The sequence below is a fragment of the Gymnogyps californianus genome, chromosome 1 (genome assembly GCF_018139145.2).
Source record: "Gymnogyps californianus isolate 813 chromosome 1, ASM1813914v2, whole genome shotgun sequence".
Taxonomy (NCBI): Eukaryota; Metazoa; Chordata; class Aves; order Accipitriformes; family Cathartidae; genus Gymnogyps; species Gymnogyps californianus.
Window position 1 is genome coordinate 28,112,944 of NC_059471.1, and position 17,411 is coordinate 28,130,354.

The 17,411-nt window shown below is 39.2% G+C and overlaps 1 protein-coding gene across 1 annotated transcript in view; it reads left to right on the forward strand.

Annotated features, from left to right (window-relative positions):
• Positions 1-17,411, forward strand: part of FREM2 (FRAS1 related extracellular matrix 2) — a 141,408-nt gene that overhangs the window by 88,384 nt on the left and 35,613 nt on the right. The window contains exons 7-11 of the mRNA XM_050913928.1: positions 11,290-11,439; positions 13,116-13,325; positions 13,594-13,791; positions 15,743-15,907; positions 15,984-16,166. Of these exons, the coding sequence (XP_050769885.1) occupies positions 11,290-11,439; positions 13,116-13,325; positions 13,594-13,791; positions 15,743-15,907; positions 15,984-16,166 (906 nt within the window). The remainder of the gene's footprint in view (positions 1-11,289; positions 11,440-13,115; positions 13,326-13,593; positions 13,792-15,742; positions 15,908-15,983; positions 16,167-17,411) is intronic.

Genomic DNA, 17,411 nt, shown 5'->3' on the forward strand with positions numbered 1-17,411 from the left:
GCAGGTTCTTAAATGGTTAGCTTACATATGCATTATTACATTTCTATGTGAATTATAGTAGTATTTCTAGGAGAGCGTTGAAATATAGAAAACAGCTTTTGAGTTTTGTACTCAAAGCACATAAAATAGTTGATAAGCAGAAGGTATGAAATTCCGTGAACTGTAGAAAATTGATACTTTCTGTTAAATCTAGAATGAGTTAAATGAAATGGTGTTCTTACGTGTACTGATGGTGTTTTCCAGAGCCTAATGGATCATTGTTTTATGACTGTTCACTCAAGAGTGCATTGAACATCTTTCTCTCTCCTGTCTTCCTGTAGCATGTTGTATTTTTTATGGCTTTGGTCTTTGTACTGTGGATCTTATCTTTATTATAGACTGTTTGGAAATGTAATGAATGCCTAGCAAACCATTCTAAATTAATCATTTGTTCTTGGTTGCTTGTGATTGTAAGGAATGAATTTAGTGACCTAGTGAGTGCTTTCTGTGTTTAAGATCTGGGTAATCAAGTTGTGTAGGACTTCTTGGTGCATTCAGTTTTCCTAAGGTTTCTTCAGATCATCTTGCTTCCTCTGAAGCTCCTTGTACTGAGACTTTGCCATTTTGCTTGTCAGTCTTTGAAGACCCAAAAGATACTGAACAACAGAGTAACCAGTGTACGCCATTGGGCTTTAATGACGTTGGTTCTACTTCTGAATGTGTAAATCCTCAAAGGATTAACTCACTTATTATCTCACATTACTGTCTGTCAGGCAACTCTTTTCTCTTCCCTCCCACACAAATGGGGTCAGAAGTCCAAAGGAGAGAATTCAAGAACTTTTAACATACAGCAGAGCATATTTTCTGTCATTAGAGCTCTGCTTTCGTCGTCAGATAAGTCTGACTGTTGCTCTATTTTCACTTCTGTTCTGTTTTCTCTGCCGAGTCTCATCCTCAACATTAGCTCCTGTAAAGGGAGTGCGGAAGATCTCTTGCATGTTTTTCTTCTCAGACCTCAGTGGGCTAAATGTGTTCTTATTGTATGTGGGCAGAAAAGCCTGTAAGAAATTGTTTCTGTCAGTTAAGCAAACTCAACATAACTAGCATTGTGACTCAGTAGTAAAAGTGCAAAAATCTAAAGTCAGAACTGGGGCAGTGTCTTTCTTAGCCTCCCTTATGATATGGTCAAAATGTCTCCAATCCAGAAACGTCTGTGTATACATATAAGCAGAAGAACAGATTTAGTAACTATCCACAAGAATGGACAGAATCATAATTTTCTTTAAAAAATGCAGTACAAGCTGTGCCAGAAATGATATACAAATACCAACAGCCACCTGGAAAACAAAATATTTTACATTTCTTGGTTACACTATTCCTCTTCCATGCACCATTTGTAGTAATGATAATTACAATAATAGTGCCTCCCTTCTTCTTTGTTTATTCTTCAATGAAACCAAACACATTTGCTGCTTTGATAAGATTCAGATTTGTAATTCATTTGGTTAAAATAAGTTTAACAGCCTCACCTCTGTACCTGTAAGATCATGGAAAAGATCCTTCTAGAAGATATGTAGAAACATATGGAAGACAGGAAAGTGATTAGAGACAGCCAACATGGCTTCACCAAGGGCAAATTGTGCCTCACTACTCTAGTGGCCTTCTATGATGGAGTGACTGCATCAGTGGACAAAGGAAGTGCTACAGATGTCATCTACCTAGACTTCTTCAAGGCCTTTGATAGAGTTCCCCCCAACATTCTTAACTCTAAATTGGAGAGATATGGATTTGATGGATGGACCATTAGAAGGATAAGAAATTAGCTGGATGACCGCATCCGAATAGTTACACTCAATGTTTCAATGTCCAAACAGAAAACACTAATACGTGGTGTTCCTCAAGGGTCCGTACTGGGACCAATACTATTTAATATCTTCATCAATGACATAGACAGTGGGATTTAGTGTACCCGCAGCAAGTTTGCAGATGACACCAAGCTGAGTGGTACAGTTGATAGGCTTGAGGGAAGGGATGCCATCCAGAGGGACCTTGTCAGGCTTGAGGAGTGGGCCCATGTGAACCTCATGAAGTTCAACAAGGCCAAGTGCAAGGTCCTGCACCTGAGTTGGGGCAATCCTCAATATCAGTACAGACTGGGGGATGAATGGTATCACCCACTGCGCGGAAGGACTTGGGGATACTGGTGAATGAAAAATTGGACATGAGCCAGCAATGCGCACTTTGCTGCCCAGAAAGCCAATCGTATCCTGGGCTGCATCAAAAGAAGCGTGGCCAGCAGGTCAAGGGAGATGATTCTCCCCCTCTTCTCTGCTCCTGTGAGCCTCGCCCTGGAGTACTGCATCCAGCTCTGGAGTCCTCAGCACAAGGCAGACATGGATCTGTTAGAGTGGGTCCAGAGGAGGACCACAAAAATGATCAGAGGGCTGGAACAGCTCTCCTATGAAGAAAGGCTGAGAGAGTTGGGGTTGTTCAGCCTGGAGAAGAGAAGGCTCCAGGGAGACCTTATTATGGCCTTTCAATACATAAAGGGGGCTTATAAGAAAGGCAAAGAGAGACTTTTTACCAGGGCCTGTAGTGACAGGACAAGGGGCAACAGTTTTAAACTGAAAGAGGGTACATTTAGATTAGATATTAGGAAGAAATTCTTTACGATGAGAGTGGTGAGGCACTGGAACAGGTTGCCCAGAGAAGTTGTGGATGCCCCATCCCTGGAAGTGTTCAAGGCCAGGGTGGATGGGGCTTTGAGCAACCTGGTCTAGTGAAAGGTGTCCCTGTCCATGGCAGGGGGTTTGGACTAGATGATCTTTAAAGGTCCCTTCTGACCCAAACCATTCTGTGATTCTATGAAAAATTAGTCTCAGAAAATGCACAATTTGGATTTATTTTGACCTTTGGAATATTGTTGTATCCTTTTTCTCAAAGTCTAATGGCTTTCATTGCTTAAGGAACTCGCCCATTTTCAGCATGCATTTACTTTTATGAAGGTCCACGATTTCTGTCTTTGCTATTGAGGCTCCACAATTTCCTCCCCATCTTCCTATCAGCTCTCATTACGAAACAACAAAATGCTTGTTTATTATTCAAAAGACTTACTAATACTACTTGCCAACCAGTGGAAATCTCAGCTGGGGAGAAAACAGAATCTTCGTCACTATGACTTTGGGCTTTAAAATCTTAGAGATCAGGGTCATGATTTAAGTGGATGATGTTACAAGATATTATAAAGAAAACATTCATAGAATGAGCTATTGTGATTTTGTGGTTGTGTTTCTTGATATGAGTGTAGGTGTGAGGAACACGATTTGGAAGAGAAAAGCTGAAAAGATTTTTCTCAGAAAACCTCTGGTTTTGTAAATATGCTTATTACACTCAGAGCCTTTCTACAGACTGCTTTTTCTGCAAGGCCCAGTAGTAAACTAATTACTCAATTAAAATGTGAAAAACATATTTAGAAATGGCTACATGCTATATCTTTATGTAGCCTGATTTCTAAAATGCTGCTCAGCTTCTCCTACCATTTCTGTTTGTAGGAGTCCTCATTTGTTATCTCATGTATGAATCACTGACTGTGAGCTCCTTCACCCTTAGCCTCCTTGTGAGGTACCTTGTGTGTGGTATATTTAAATACTACTACCAAGCCTTCCCATTTATCTGCCTGCCTCTGTTTCATCAGTTCATTGAGAATTTGTTACTGATGCCATTTCCTGGGCCTCTTAGATAAAAATAATCTCATTCTTTTTAAAAATAGAACATGTAGAAGATTCTGAGTTGGTGTCATGCTCTGTGGGAGGTCTAGCCAGTAGGAAGAAGGTATGTGAAAGTCAGATGGCTGCTGCAGGCAATACCATCATGTTTGGGTGTGTCCCCAAATTGCAAAGTGTTTGTTTCTTCAGCTATTAGTCCTTATATTTGTATTTACATTGGCAAATGAGGCAATTATCTGGATTATGGAATAGTTTGGGCAAGTGATTGGAGCTTGATGTACTTGAAGCAGGAAAAATCTTTTGGCCCTGTCCTCAGACTCCGAACATAGGAAAAGTTCCTCTGACACCTGTGATAGTTCCAGTGATATCAGGGTCTGTAGGTTATATCCTGAGGGTGTGTGCAAGGATCATAACAATACTACTTCTACTAATAAATATTTTCATGTAATTCATATTAGTTCACATATATATGAATTTGGTATTTTGGAAAGGTAACAATGTTTCTCAGCAAACCAACAAAGGTAAATGAATTGCTTCCAAGAGAAGGTCACTTACAATAGTCAACCTCACACATTAGCGTTTCTCCTGAAATGCCAGTTATAGCTGGGAGACAGCTTAAGACTGTTCATTACCATCTTGTACGTAATAGTTAACTAATTGTTGAAAAATTCATCTTCAGTTTAAAGGCACACATCTTGAACGAGTTGAGCTACAGCATGGCTTCATGCATTCAGATGTCTTTGCACTCCGTGGTTCAGGCATACTCTGTAGCTCATCTAGTTATTACTGAACCATTATGAATTGCAACCTGACATTAAGCAAAACCAGAATTAGCTCAGTTCTTCAGGCTGCAAAGTACACTGCAGGCTGTCCTTGCAGCAGGGCTAGGACTGACAAGAAGGAAAGAGCAGGTGACCAGAGATGGGGTATCACTGTAGCCATCTTACTGCCATCGTCAGTCTTGCAGCTAGGGCTGTAGTTTACTTCCTTTACTGTGCTACTTTGCTCACATTTGAGTTTTACGTATTCTTGTAGCAGAGAGGTTACGTGTGGATTCCAGGCCTGCTAGGCAGGTGCTGCTTGTGATGGTACTGTGTGTAGAGAAACTGAAGCATGGATGCACTTTAACATAAAGGGTGAGTTAAAATGTAAAAAGGTCTATACTGAATTAGTATGTAACATAAATTAATTAAAAGTGAATCATGTATAATGTTGTTCATAGCAGTTATTGATCTCAATTCACACTATGTTACTCTACTGAAATTATGGGGTTAAGCTGTGTAAAATGAGAGTAATTCAATGATGAACCAGTGCAGTCAATGTATGGCATTGCCTTTGTAGATTAAAAAAAATTGTGTGTTTTTCTTATGAAATAGAACTGGGTTTGGTGAAGGTTGCATTAATTTGAGTCTGTCCTTTTACCTGTTACAATGTTTGCAGTATCTTTTAAAAAATCCTTGTAAGTTGCTAGACAGAAATGGGCTGTTGAGACAAATGGAAATGCAGACATTATTTGCTTGAGATAATGTGTGTGGCAATTTGGCTGCAACTAGTAATTTTGATTCTGAGATGAATTTACTTTTTGATTGCAAAAGTTATGATAACAGTTCCAAGAAGATGAAAGCTGTTAAGATTACAACAATAATATGAATTTGAAAAGTAATCTGTTTTGACCACATCAAATAAAAAGCTATTGGCATTTACACAATAGGTACCTGCTCCAGAACTGAGCTCTGACGGTAATCTTGACCCCTGCTTCTACAGCATTCAGCAAAAATAAATGACTTGGCAAATTAAATTCATTGTGCTAAATGCAAACTCAGTTGCTTGCATAGCTTCAAGTATGTATAAATAGCTGTAGAATGGTGCTTCCTAGTTTCAGATGTTAAAGTCCTCTTTGATAATACCATAATATAAACTTTTGTGATGGACAGTTTTTCTGAGCTTTTCTTTTGCTCCCATTAACATTCATATATGAGAGAGATTACAGAAGTTGACCTTTACTGCTATTAAACAGTAAATGTCCATTCCTTTTCAAATTTAATGGAACTTTTGTTCTTAACTGGTCTATCTACAACTCAGCCACTTCACGGTTGGAAGCGTGGAGTCTCTTGTGTTATAGACTCAGCAGCTCAGTCATTTAATGCTAGCTGTGATACTGAAATGCAAGTAAGCATTGTGTAGGGACGTATACGTTGTCTGGGTATGAGCCAGATCAGGTCCAGAGGAAATCTGGCCATGTTTGTCTGTTGTTATGTCCAAGTTAATTAGCTATGTCAACCATCAGGGCTCATTACTTTGGACTCAGCATTGCACTAGTGTGTCTAGACTGTACCAGCACAGGCTAGTAGGCTTACAAAGCACTGTTTTGCACCTTCTGCATTACCACAACAGATTTCTGCTAGCTCTGGCAACTCATAATGTTCACATCATAGCCTCGGTTGTACTGTGCATGGAAAGAAGGAAGGCAAATGCTTTTAGGAATGAACAGTTTAGCACCACTAGAAAAGATCAACCATGAGTTCAGTTGTAATGACTGCTTCTCCTAGTTCCAATATCTAAATATGTCAGAGTGGCAGGTCTGTTTTCTTCTATTATTTCTCTCCTCCTGAGAATATATACATATATATTTATGGATGTCTCACTGGAAGCTGTATTGGGTTTGCGTGGCAAGGTTTTGGTAGCGGAGGGGCTACAGAGGTGGCTTCTTTGAGAAGCTGCTAGAAGCTTCCCCCATGTCCGATAGAGCCAATGCCAGATGGCTCCAAGATGGACCCGCTGCTGGCCAAGGCCGAGCCCATCAGGAGCAGTGGTAGCGCCTCTGGGATAACATATTTAAGAAGGGGGAAAAGTTACTGCGCAACAGCAACTGCGGCTGGAGAGAGGAGTGAGAACATGTGAGAGAAACAACTCTGCAGACACCAAGGTCAGTGAAGAAGGAGGGGGAGGAGGTGCTCCAGGCGCCAGAGCAGAGATTCCCCTGCAGCCCATGGTGAAGACCATGGTGAGGCAGGCTGTCCCCCTGCAGCCCGTGGAGGTCCACGGTGGAGCAGATATCCACCTGCAGCCCATGGAGGACTCCATGCCGGAGCAGGTGGATGCACCCAAAGGAAGCTGTGACCCTGTGGAGAGCTCACACTGGAACAGGCTCCTGGCAGGACCTGTGGCCCCGTGGAGAGAGGAGGAGCCCACGCTGGAGCAGGTTTGCTGGCAGGACTTGTGACCCCGTGGGGGACCCACGCTGGAGCAGTCTGTTCCTGAAGGACTGCACCCCGTGGAAGGGACCCATGCTGGAGCAGTTCATGAAGAACTGTAGCCCGTGGGAAGAACCCATGTTGGAGAAGTTTGTGGAGGACTGTCTCCCGTGGGAGGGACCCCACGCTGGAGCAGGGGAAGAGTGTGAGGAGTCCTCCCGCTGAGGAGGAAGGAACGGCAGAAACAACATGTGATGAACTGACTGAAACCCCCATTCCCCATCCCCCTGCACCGCTCAGGGCAGGAGGAGGTAGAAAGTTCAGGAGTAAAGTTAAGCCTGGGAAGAAGGGAGGGGTGGGGGGAAGGTGTTTTTAAGATATGCGTTTATTTCTCATTATCCTCCTCTGATTTGACTGGTAATAAATTAAATTTTTTTTTTTCCCCAAGTCAAGTCTGTTTTACCCGTGACAGTAATTGGGGAGTGATCTCCCTGTCTTTATCTTGACCCACGAGCCTTTCGTTTTATTTTCTCTCCCCTGTCCAGCTGAGGAGGGGAGTGATAGAGCGGCTTTGGTGGGCACCTGGCATCCAGCCAGGGTCAACCCACCACAGAAGCACATATCACTGAAAATCACTTTAGTATTAAGGCTTATCAAGGTGTCAGCACAGAAGAGTCTGCTCTTTTGTGTTTGTCCTAACTGTCCTGCCTTATGTATTATTTGCACTGGCAGTCCAAACTGATTGTGGCACCTTGCATATCTTACAACCAACCTACTCTTTTGCCATGTCCCTCTAAAGCAGATTGTAAGCATATCATTTTAAAAACAAAATCCTCCTTGGAAATAAATATTTTTGTGCTATCGCATTGATTTACTGATATACGTTCAAAGATAGACCTATTTCTAACAGCATGAGAAGTGTGTTTGTTTTCCTGCTTGATGGCTGACTAGTGCTGTAGTTGATATACGCTCCTGACTGTATAAGTACAAAGGCAAGACAAAGATTTCATTTCTGTGCCAAGAAACCTGGGACTAAAACTCCTAACCTTTATTCTCTGATTATTGTAACTTCATGCCAGTGAAATCTGTGGATCTGAACAAAAAAACCTCTAAAAAAACTTCCTCTTATTTCTGTAAGAGGAACCATTAAATTTGCTGTGGTCTCCCTTCAGAGTGATTGCTAGATTAAAGATCTGCTGTAAGTGAGCCCGCAGTCATTGAACTGAGTGTTTTCCAGCCGTGACCTGAGAAAGACAATGCTTTCCCTGTTAGTAGCTTAGCTTTGCTACTTCCCCTGCGGAGCTACTAACACAGCTTACAGGAAATGAACTTACAAAACATATGTAAGGATTTGTTTCCTAGGATGGGTAACCATGCAGAATGTGTCTTTCATTGAAGATACATGCCTCAAAAAGTGTGAAAAACTCACTCTGGAATACAAGGAGAGCTAACTGAGGGTTTAGGTATTTTTATGTTTGGCTGTGACTACAGGAACTGTGCATGAGGATTCTTCTTCAGCAGCAGGAAAGCAAGCGTTAGGATAACACTACAAGAAACGAACAACATTTTCTATCTTCCATCTAGTTTAAGGTAGATCATCTAAGTTCCCTGTGTAGTCAGTGAGTAGAAGGGAATGCTTCCAGATCGCCTCAGATTTTTCTCACTGCAGTGAGTGAGCCGTTCCACCTCTCCTTCTGTATGCTCATTATGCTGGGAAACCTCCTGGAATGGCCTATCTTTGTCCTTGCAAACTGAGAGTAAGCAGGCTGTGAATTTGAGTGCCTCTCACTTAAGTGCTTAAAATGAGGTGCAGCCAAGTCCAGATCTAATTCTGGAACTACTGGGATATCAGTATAGAGAGAACAGGGTTACAAGAACAAGATTAGACTTGGGAAAGTGTGCTAAACTTTAAGAATACTTGTTTAAGAAATGACATGTATTAGATCTGATAATATTTTTAACTGCCTTTATCTAACTGGTGGCACATTCATAATTATTTGGTGTTAGTAGTCATTCTGTATTTTTAACCTCTAGAGGCTAGATGAGTCTTTGTCCATCTTGAGAATTTTAGAAGATCATTGTAGGTCTGAAATGGCACATTTCTTTGCAGAACTAATATCCAGTTCTGCAGTATGCCTGTAAGTAGAACTCTCATCAAAGTTAATAGTAGTCATACAAAAAGGTCCAGACAGTGTATCCTATTCACCTATTAAAAATGTTTCCGATAAGAGCTTTGCAGTCCCAAATCTAAATGCAGCTACTGACAACCCAGTCCCTATAGGCAAATAATGTAAGATTGATGTGTGTCTGTCTGTGCATACAAACGCATGCACATTTAAATACACATAATGCTGAATAAAAAAATTTAAATTGGAACTGAAAGCCTTTTCATCTACCAAAGTTAGACATTTGCCAAGTTTGTCTTTCATCCTGCAAAGGTTAATGACCTTGATAATGCTCAAGCGGGTCTATGAATCTGCACTATTTTTCAGTAAATACATTCAGTTCTATCCATTTGTTACAACCCATGATTTTACTTTTAGCAGATAAGTAGAGAGGCAGCTGCATTTGTTTCACTGATGTGAATTATCAAGGGTTTTTGTTGTTTACTTGTTTTTTAATAATTTGTCAGTTGTGAAATACAGGAAAAATCTTGAAAGCAGAAGAGAAAATTCTTTTCTCCAAAACTTCCAATTTAACTCTTGAATGCAATTCCAAAATCCTTATTAACTGCTACCTTCTCAGATGAAGTTTTGGCTTAGTAATAACTGAGTAACTACTTTATATTACTTCTAGTTAGTTTTAATTAAATTGGTATTTTACATTGTTCAGTTTTCTATAAAAATAAATGAGCAATCTACCACAGAGGAGATTGTTGCCGTACACTGTGTAGTCAGTCAGATTGTCCTCAAGTACTTCAGAAAAACATAGGTATTTTATTTGTCTGGTTATCCTACAAGCCTCTCCAAAACCTTCAAAATACAATGTCTTCACAATATTTGGCTTTATTGAGCTCAGTTGTAGGCTGAAGCAGGTTATTCAATTCCAGAACACATGTTCCATTGTAATAGAAGTCATAGGTTTTGCAACATACATAGAATCCTAGAAAAATTTGACTGAATCATGGAAGTGATGGGCCCAACTTCCACTTACATTAAAAAGGATTTATGTCTCCTCCTTGGGGTAAGTTGTACCTTTTCTGTGTGCTAGGCATAGCTCTGTAGAACCATAAACTTTTCCAGTCATTTCCTTTGGATTTTCTCTTTTTTTCTATGCTTGATGAACTGGAAGTATTCATAGTGCCACTAATAGAGCACTGATTAATTGCTATGATCTTTGTCAACTTAATTCAAGTTGGCCATATGCTGTAAGGTATTTTCAAGCACATTTGTGATATTGTAACCTCATGATTAGAATAAATTCTCACTAGGCAACATAAGGAAATTGTGATGAAATACAAAGAGAACTTGTGTAGGTCTTCAAATGACATCCCAGCCGCTGGGGAAGGTAGGTATGATTTCTGCTGTGCGATGCGAAAAATGAGGCACTGGCTGTGTGTGCTTACCCTTATACGTTTGAAACAGGAATGGAAGGGATAGAAAAAGGAAACTTATATACATCTAGGATGAAGCTGGGCTATGTTTTTAAGCCTGTTTCCTTCGTGAAATTGCTGTGGGTAGAAAAACTGAAAAAGGGAGGAAAAAATGAGGATAGACAATATGTCTGTTAAGTGAGATAACACTTAAGCTCCTTTGCTTTTTGCTCTTCTTTCTTATAAACTGTGGAACTTAAATATTAAGATAAAAGACTATTCACATTCCAGTTTACATGAAATAAGATTGATTTTGTTTTAAATGCTAGATGCGGGGGAACTAAAATTAAGTATTTGCCCCTTTGGTTAGCTGGAAAATATTTCCAAAAGCAGCTCCAGTTACATATCATGTTCCAGTCTGGTTTTAGCAACAGGAATCTGTGAGAACATTCAAGTTAAGGTTTCATTATCTATATTCACCTTTGTCTGTTTGCACCAAAGTGAAAAATGCAAGGAATTTTCTGGCTTCTGTACAGGACTCAGCTCAAATAAGTTTAATGCAATAACATATTTGGTTTTGCACATAGAGTCATACCTGCTGACACACAAAGTTGAAGATGTAGGAGGCAAGAAAAAGAGCACAGTGCTGCTATAACAATTGCTGTCCCAAAACAGGCAAACCAATACTTGAAAAGAAGCCAAAAATACCTAGAAAAATTCCAAACCTTAAAAAAAAGCTTTATTTCACTTACTGAGAAGAGCGAAGTGCTCTCCATTGTCTAATGTGGATTTTATGCTCTCTTGTTACCTTCAACATAAGGTAAAGAAACATTTATGAACATTATTCCTCTTTCACCAGAACCAGCATTCTACTTTGGAAATGATGAATACTATGTTGATGAGAGTGCTGGCTATATTGAGGTACATGTCTGGAGGACTGGAACTGATCTGTCTAAAGCTGGCTCTGTGACAGTGAGGTCTCGCAAATCTGAACCAATAACTGCAGAGGGTAAGTTATTGTTTTGCTCTAGTTTCATAATACATCTCAACAACAAATGCTAGTACATTTGGTCTTGACATAGATTCAGCTACATAAGATGAAATTTATATGTCTCTTGCTCTTAGCAGATCTTTCTTCGTAGAACAAGTTAAGTAGTAGTAGTAGTAGTAGTAGCAGCAGTAGTAGTAGTAGTAGTAGTAGTAGTAGAGAATTTTTCTCAAAGAAACAGGAGTAGGAGCAACTGTGAAGTACAGCACTAGGAGAAATGCCTTCAGATCCTCATATAAAACACTATCCCACAAAGGCAGTTGATTACTGCCTCAACAGCATACTCTGGGCACAGTTATAATCACTGGCAGCGTGTAGAGTTTGCTCCTCTCATTTTTACTGTAGGCAATGAGAAATTATTATGTAGTATCCTGTTCAGCAAGAGGATTGCTACAGCTGTGTGGTTCGGTTGATGCTTTGACACAACCTTTGTCTACTCTATTTTTTTTTTCCACAAACCACAATGTTTGAAACTAAGACATTCATATAAAGACAGCATAAAAATTATCTTCCTTAGATGCTTATCCTGAATGTAACTGGACAGTAGAGTTTATCTTCTCAACTAATTTTCAGTGAGGCAAAATTGTGTAAAACTTTACTGTTATTTCACGAATATCTAAACATCATATATATGTATCATACATAACATATATGATAAACATATTTCTCATGAAAAAGAAAATTATGAAGTCGGAAAAAAATATATGATTACTTCATTTCTGAACTTGCTTTGTATGATCTGATATTTTTATCTCATCCTGAATATTTAAGTTATTTTATTTCTGGGGGAAAAAAAAAATATTTCCTTACAGTAAGAATCTTAATTCATTGTGCCAGGACCTCTAGGATTCAAAACTGGGAACGGCACAGCTCTTGGGCTCTCTACTCTGTTGGTCACACCCTGAAAGCTCTGACATGGCTGGCTGCCTGTAAAGCTATGAACCTGGTTCTTGCTCTTACACAGTGGCTTGTTATGAATTGGCTTGCTTTGCTTAAAACAAAACAAAACAAAACAAAACAAAACAAAATATAAATGCAAACCAAACCCAGATCAGTCTGTCTTTAAGATTAAGGTGCCAGACCTCACCTGACATGTTCTGAGCAGAATTTGATTCTTTTGGTTTCCAGTCATGCTTTTTTACACAACTCCTCTGAACAGCAGTTCTTCCTTACAGTCAGCTCACTGGCCTTTTCTCCTTCCCTTTTTACATAAGTCTCAAAACTTCCATCTTCGTTACAGAATAATATGAAATTTCTTTCCAAAAGACTTTGCTTCATCTCCACAGTCTCTCTCAAAGCTTTTTGCTTACTTTCATTTCTCACTTAAAACAAACTTTATTAGTTTTAGTGGAATAACAGTTGGTTTACAACAGAACAGAATCAGCCTCATTTTGTGACTTGAATCACTAAACAAAAAGTAGCTTAATATTGACTTGTTTTATTGTATAGTCCAACTTAGATGGTCAAAAGATATTTTTGCTTTACATGACTGCCAGAATTTGGCAAATTTTAAACCTATATTTAAAGAAAAAATAGGTTTACCTATAATTAACTGCCTAACGATAGATATTTTTATTTTTCATTACATGTAATGCTATTTATTAATTTGATATTTTTTATCTCTTTTCCATTGGTAGCTGGAGTAGATTATGTAGGCATCAGTCGTAATTTGGATTTTTCCCCCGGAGTCAATATGCAGACGTTTCGTGTGGTAATTCTGGATGACCTCGGACAGCCAGTGTTGGAAGGAACTGAGAAGTTTGAGCTTGTGCTAAGGATGCCCATGAATGCTGCCCTTGGAGAACCCAGCAAGGCCACCATCTTCATTAATGACTCAGTGTCTGACTGTGAGTAATATTTTTTTTTTACCTTTTCACATTTATGCAGGAGATGGATGACTGCAATACACAAATAGCACTTGTCCTTTTGAATCACGCCAAAGCCAGTGAATCTACACGTTTCAGCTACAGACGATGTGTTAAGTCATTTGCTGTCTAGCTGCTTATGTTATATATCTGGTGCAATGCAACATAACTAAATTTGAAATAGTGGAGGGAAGATATGATAACTTTTGCAATTATACTTTACACATGCTTTTTATGTTTTTCTGCCCAGTGCCTAAGATGCAGTTTAAAGAATCTGTATATGTAGGCAATGAAAATGATGGACAGATCTCTGCCATGATATATAGGAGTGGGGACATCCGATACACATCCACTGTGAGATGCTATACAAGGCAAGGTTCAGCTCAGGTAATGATGGACTTTGAAGAACGTCCTAATACTGACAGTTCCATCATCACGTTCCTTCCTGGTAAGCTCTTTGCTTTGCTTTGTTTGTTTGTTTGTTTTGTTTTGTTTTAATTGCATCTTCTCATAAAGTAGTGCCGAAAAGACCACTCTGGAAAACCAAGCTTTTTTCCATACACAATGGGCAGAGTGCATAGAAATGATGTTGTCTCGTTTTGCTTCACTTCTGACCTAGAGGGATAATCAGTAGGAACCAAAGGGACATATCTTCATATAGGTTCAGCCTGAGTGCCAGGATCTTTTTGATAGCAAAAGCAGGTTCAGCATAACACAATAACAGAAGCACAGACCTGCTGTCAGAAAGGAAACTTCAGAAGCTCTGCTCTTTGTTAAGCAGATTTCTGGTAAATACTTACGACTTGCACTGAAATGAGTAATAGATCTTTCAACAGGGATATAGCTCTCTAATTTCTGTTTGAATTTTTTTTCCCCACCAAGGCTTTCCTAAGGCAGTTCACCAATATCAGGTACTTAATATCTCACATCAGAGATGAAATACAAATAAATCAGATGTTACTACCTTGAAAGAATATTGCCTGATTCCTTCTATTTGTGCAGAAGACAGTTTTGTCTTTTAGTCTTTTACGTTTACACACACATAATATTTTTTACAAGCCCTAAACAAGTTCTGTCATCAGCATGAAATCCTTGGTATGCCCTTATCACAGAAATGATGACCTTCATATTTCTGTAGACATGTATCATAGTTCTCTTGTAAAGTGAGTTGTTGAAGAGCTGGCCTCAGCTTTTAGTGCTGTCATGTACTCTATACCTTTGCCGTTGCTTCTGTGCAGCAGGAAAGAGAGTCCAACTTGTTAGTATTAATGGATCTGGGCCCTTTAGGAAGTGACTTTCCTCTTTTTTTGAGTGTCACTCTACCATTTCTCCATGAAGACAAGTAGCAAAGAGGTTTGCTAGGATCATATCTTGTTTCCATAATCTTCTTAGGAGTGTTTAATATGCAGCAGTTTCAGTACAGTTTTCATATTTACCGTGTAACAATGAGCAGGATGAATATTTTGAATTTTTTTTTTTCTCCTCCTAATGGATAATTTCTTTTCTATAGGGGGAAAAAAATGACCTCAGAAAATGAACACAGTTAGCATCCAGGTCTGGTTCTTCATCTTGAAGAGCCTTGATCATATTTGCATTTATAATGATGAAAAAATACTAGAAATTGACCTCATCTCTCTCATATCCTGTGCTGTTCCTTTTGTCAGGGATGTAGGAGTCATTCTCGTGGTGATGAGCCCACTAAGTCTGACACTGGGAGCCAGACACTCTGCACACCACTCATAACTCTTGCTGCTCTTGCAGAAGGCCTAAGACAAGGCCTTTTTCCCAGAGTCTCTGAACATCTAGTAAGTCTAGACACATTGATTTGTGAGGGTTCAAATTGAGCATTTTGCAACTCCAAAGCATTTTTAAGGCAATATTCATTGTCACTTGGAATCAGTGGGAGTTTAAAAGACATTAAAATCAAATGGAATAATATAAGTGAAGGTCCACACAGTTGGAGAGTGTCCAATCAAAAGAGAGTTGAAATAAAAAACTCCAGGACAAAATTACCATTAGTATTAGTGAAGGTTTCTATTACTCTGCGTCCTTGTGCAAGTATTTATTTTTTAAATGCACCCTGTGGGAGACGTCACTGAGGAGTATTTTATTCAAAGATAAAACAAAAGGAACAATATGTGTGAAGTGGATATGCCAAATAGAAACTTGTCTTAAAGAAGTCCCAAAATGAGGGATTCCACTTTAATGAGTTTCCATAGAAAGGTAATGATTACTAATTCTGCTTTCACTATTGTCATTACTCATTAACTTATATGGTGTCAAGGTGGATGCCTTGGCCAGCAGAAGCAGCCTGTGGTTCCTTGAGCTTGGAGAGAAGTGCTGTAATAGAGCAAAGAACACCTAAGTTCTCCATGATATTACCTTCAGAATGATTGCAGGTGAAACTGAGAAGCCTTGCACACTGGTGCTTATGGATGATACTTTCCATGAAGAAGAGGAAGAACTACGTCTGGTTCTTGGCACTCCAAGAAGCGATTCTTCCTTTGGTGCCTCTATTGGCGAACAAAATGAGACGCTGATAAAGATTCAGGATGATGCAGACAGTAAGAAATTATTTTGTTGTTATTGGCTTTTGGAAGCCCATTTGTGTGCTCTAAAACATTTTTCTTCTAATTACAGAGGCTATTATTAAGTTTGGTGAGACCAAATTTAGTGTGAATGAACCAAAGGACACAAGGCAAGTAGCAGTTGTAAAAATCCCAGTGCTTCGTCTGGGAGACACTTCCAAGGTTTCTGTCGTGAGAGTTCATACAAAGGATGGATCTGCTACTTCTGGAGAAGACTATCACCCTATATCAGAAGGTAGGATCATTCAGATTATTATCATATCCTATTGGGTTTTTTTATTCATGACTATAACACAATGTTTGAAAAATGAAATAACTTTATGAATAGAATACATTGCAACCGCATCCATTAATATGTTTTGCTATTCAAATTCAGTACGGACATGATCCCATGTGGTATGCAACAGCCAAATTGCTCTTGGAATACTAGATATCAATGAAGATGTTTACAAAAGAATTGTGACTCCTTTGAAAACATCTGTAGCTCAAGTAACCGTGGAAGAAATGTGTGAGTGCCACCTTAGTAACATTTGCAAAGTGTAATACCATTACTCTGGAGAAGCATCTACTCATAGGATATGATTGTGTAGTTGTTTCTCAAGCAATTCATTAAGCTAATGGCTTTTGTTCTATGTAGGAATTAATGTCTATTTCTGTTTATTTTTCTCCTTTCTTAATAATTAAGCTTTCTTTCTATATCTCTGCAATTCACTACCCGCTGCTCCTCACTACTAATGAATGAGGAGAGAAGTTGTGCAACAGAATGAGAAATTTCTTAGCTGATAAACTTCTTTCCATTAATAGCCCACCCACATGGTTTAGTAAATGACTAATAGAGTTTGTAGCACTATGAATTTTTTTTCTTCTAAAGTTTATGATAATACATGATCCTAATCTGTGTTTTAAGATTAATCATTCATTGCTGGAGTGTTTTCATGGTTTTGGATAAACTATTTTGGTGCCCAGTCCAGTTGAAAGATAGGACTTAGTTTTGAACATCCAGCAACAACATTGGGCTATCTCCAAATTCCATAGAAGAAGAGGCATTTCCCACTAGTGATATTTGAAGAGAAAAAATGTTAGCAATAAGAAAATTATCAACCCAGAGCTTGCTAATTCCAGTCACTTTGCCTCCTGCATTTTAAAGTTTTGCTCTTTCCTCCTGAAAACCACAGGAATTTTTAGTGTCAGCTAATACTTATCCTATATGCATTACCTATACGCATTGCCTTGCTTACCCTCTCCCTGCTGTGCACTGACAGCACATGGGAGCAGAGTTTTCAAGGGAAACATGCTACTGCAGAAGAAGAGGCTCTGGGCCTTTGTCCAGAAGCCTTTGAGAAAGGTCTGTGATCTGCAGGGTTTCCCCACAGGTTTCAGAACATCTGTGGATTTAGGGAGCCTGCCTATTCAGCCATGGGTACAAACCCCACATCCTTAACTGGGTTATCTGAAGGAAGTGTGACAAACTGAAATTCAG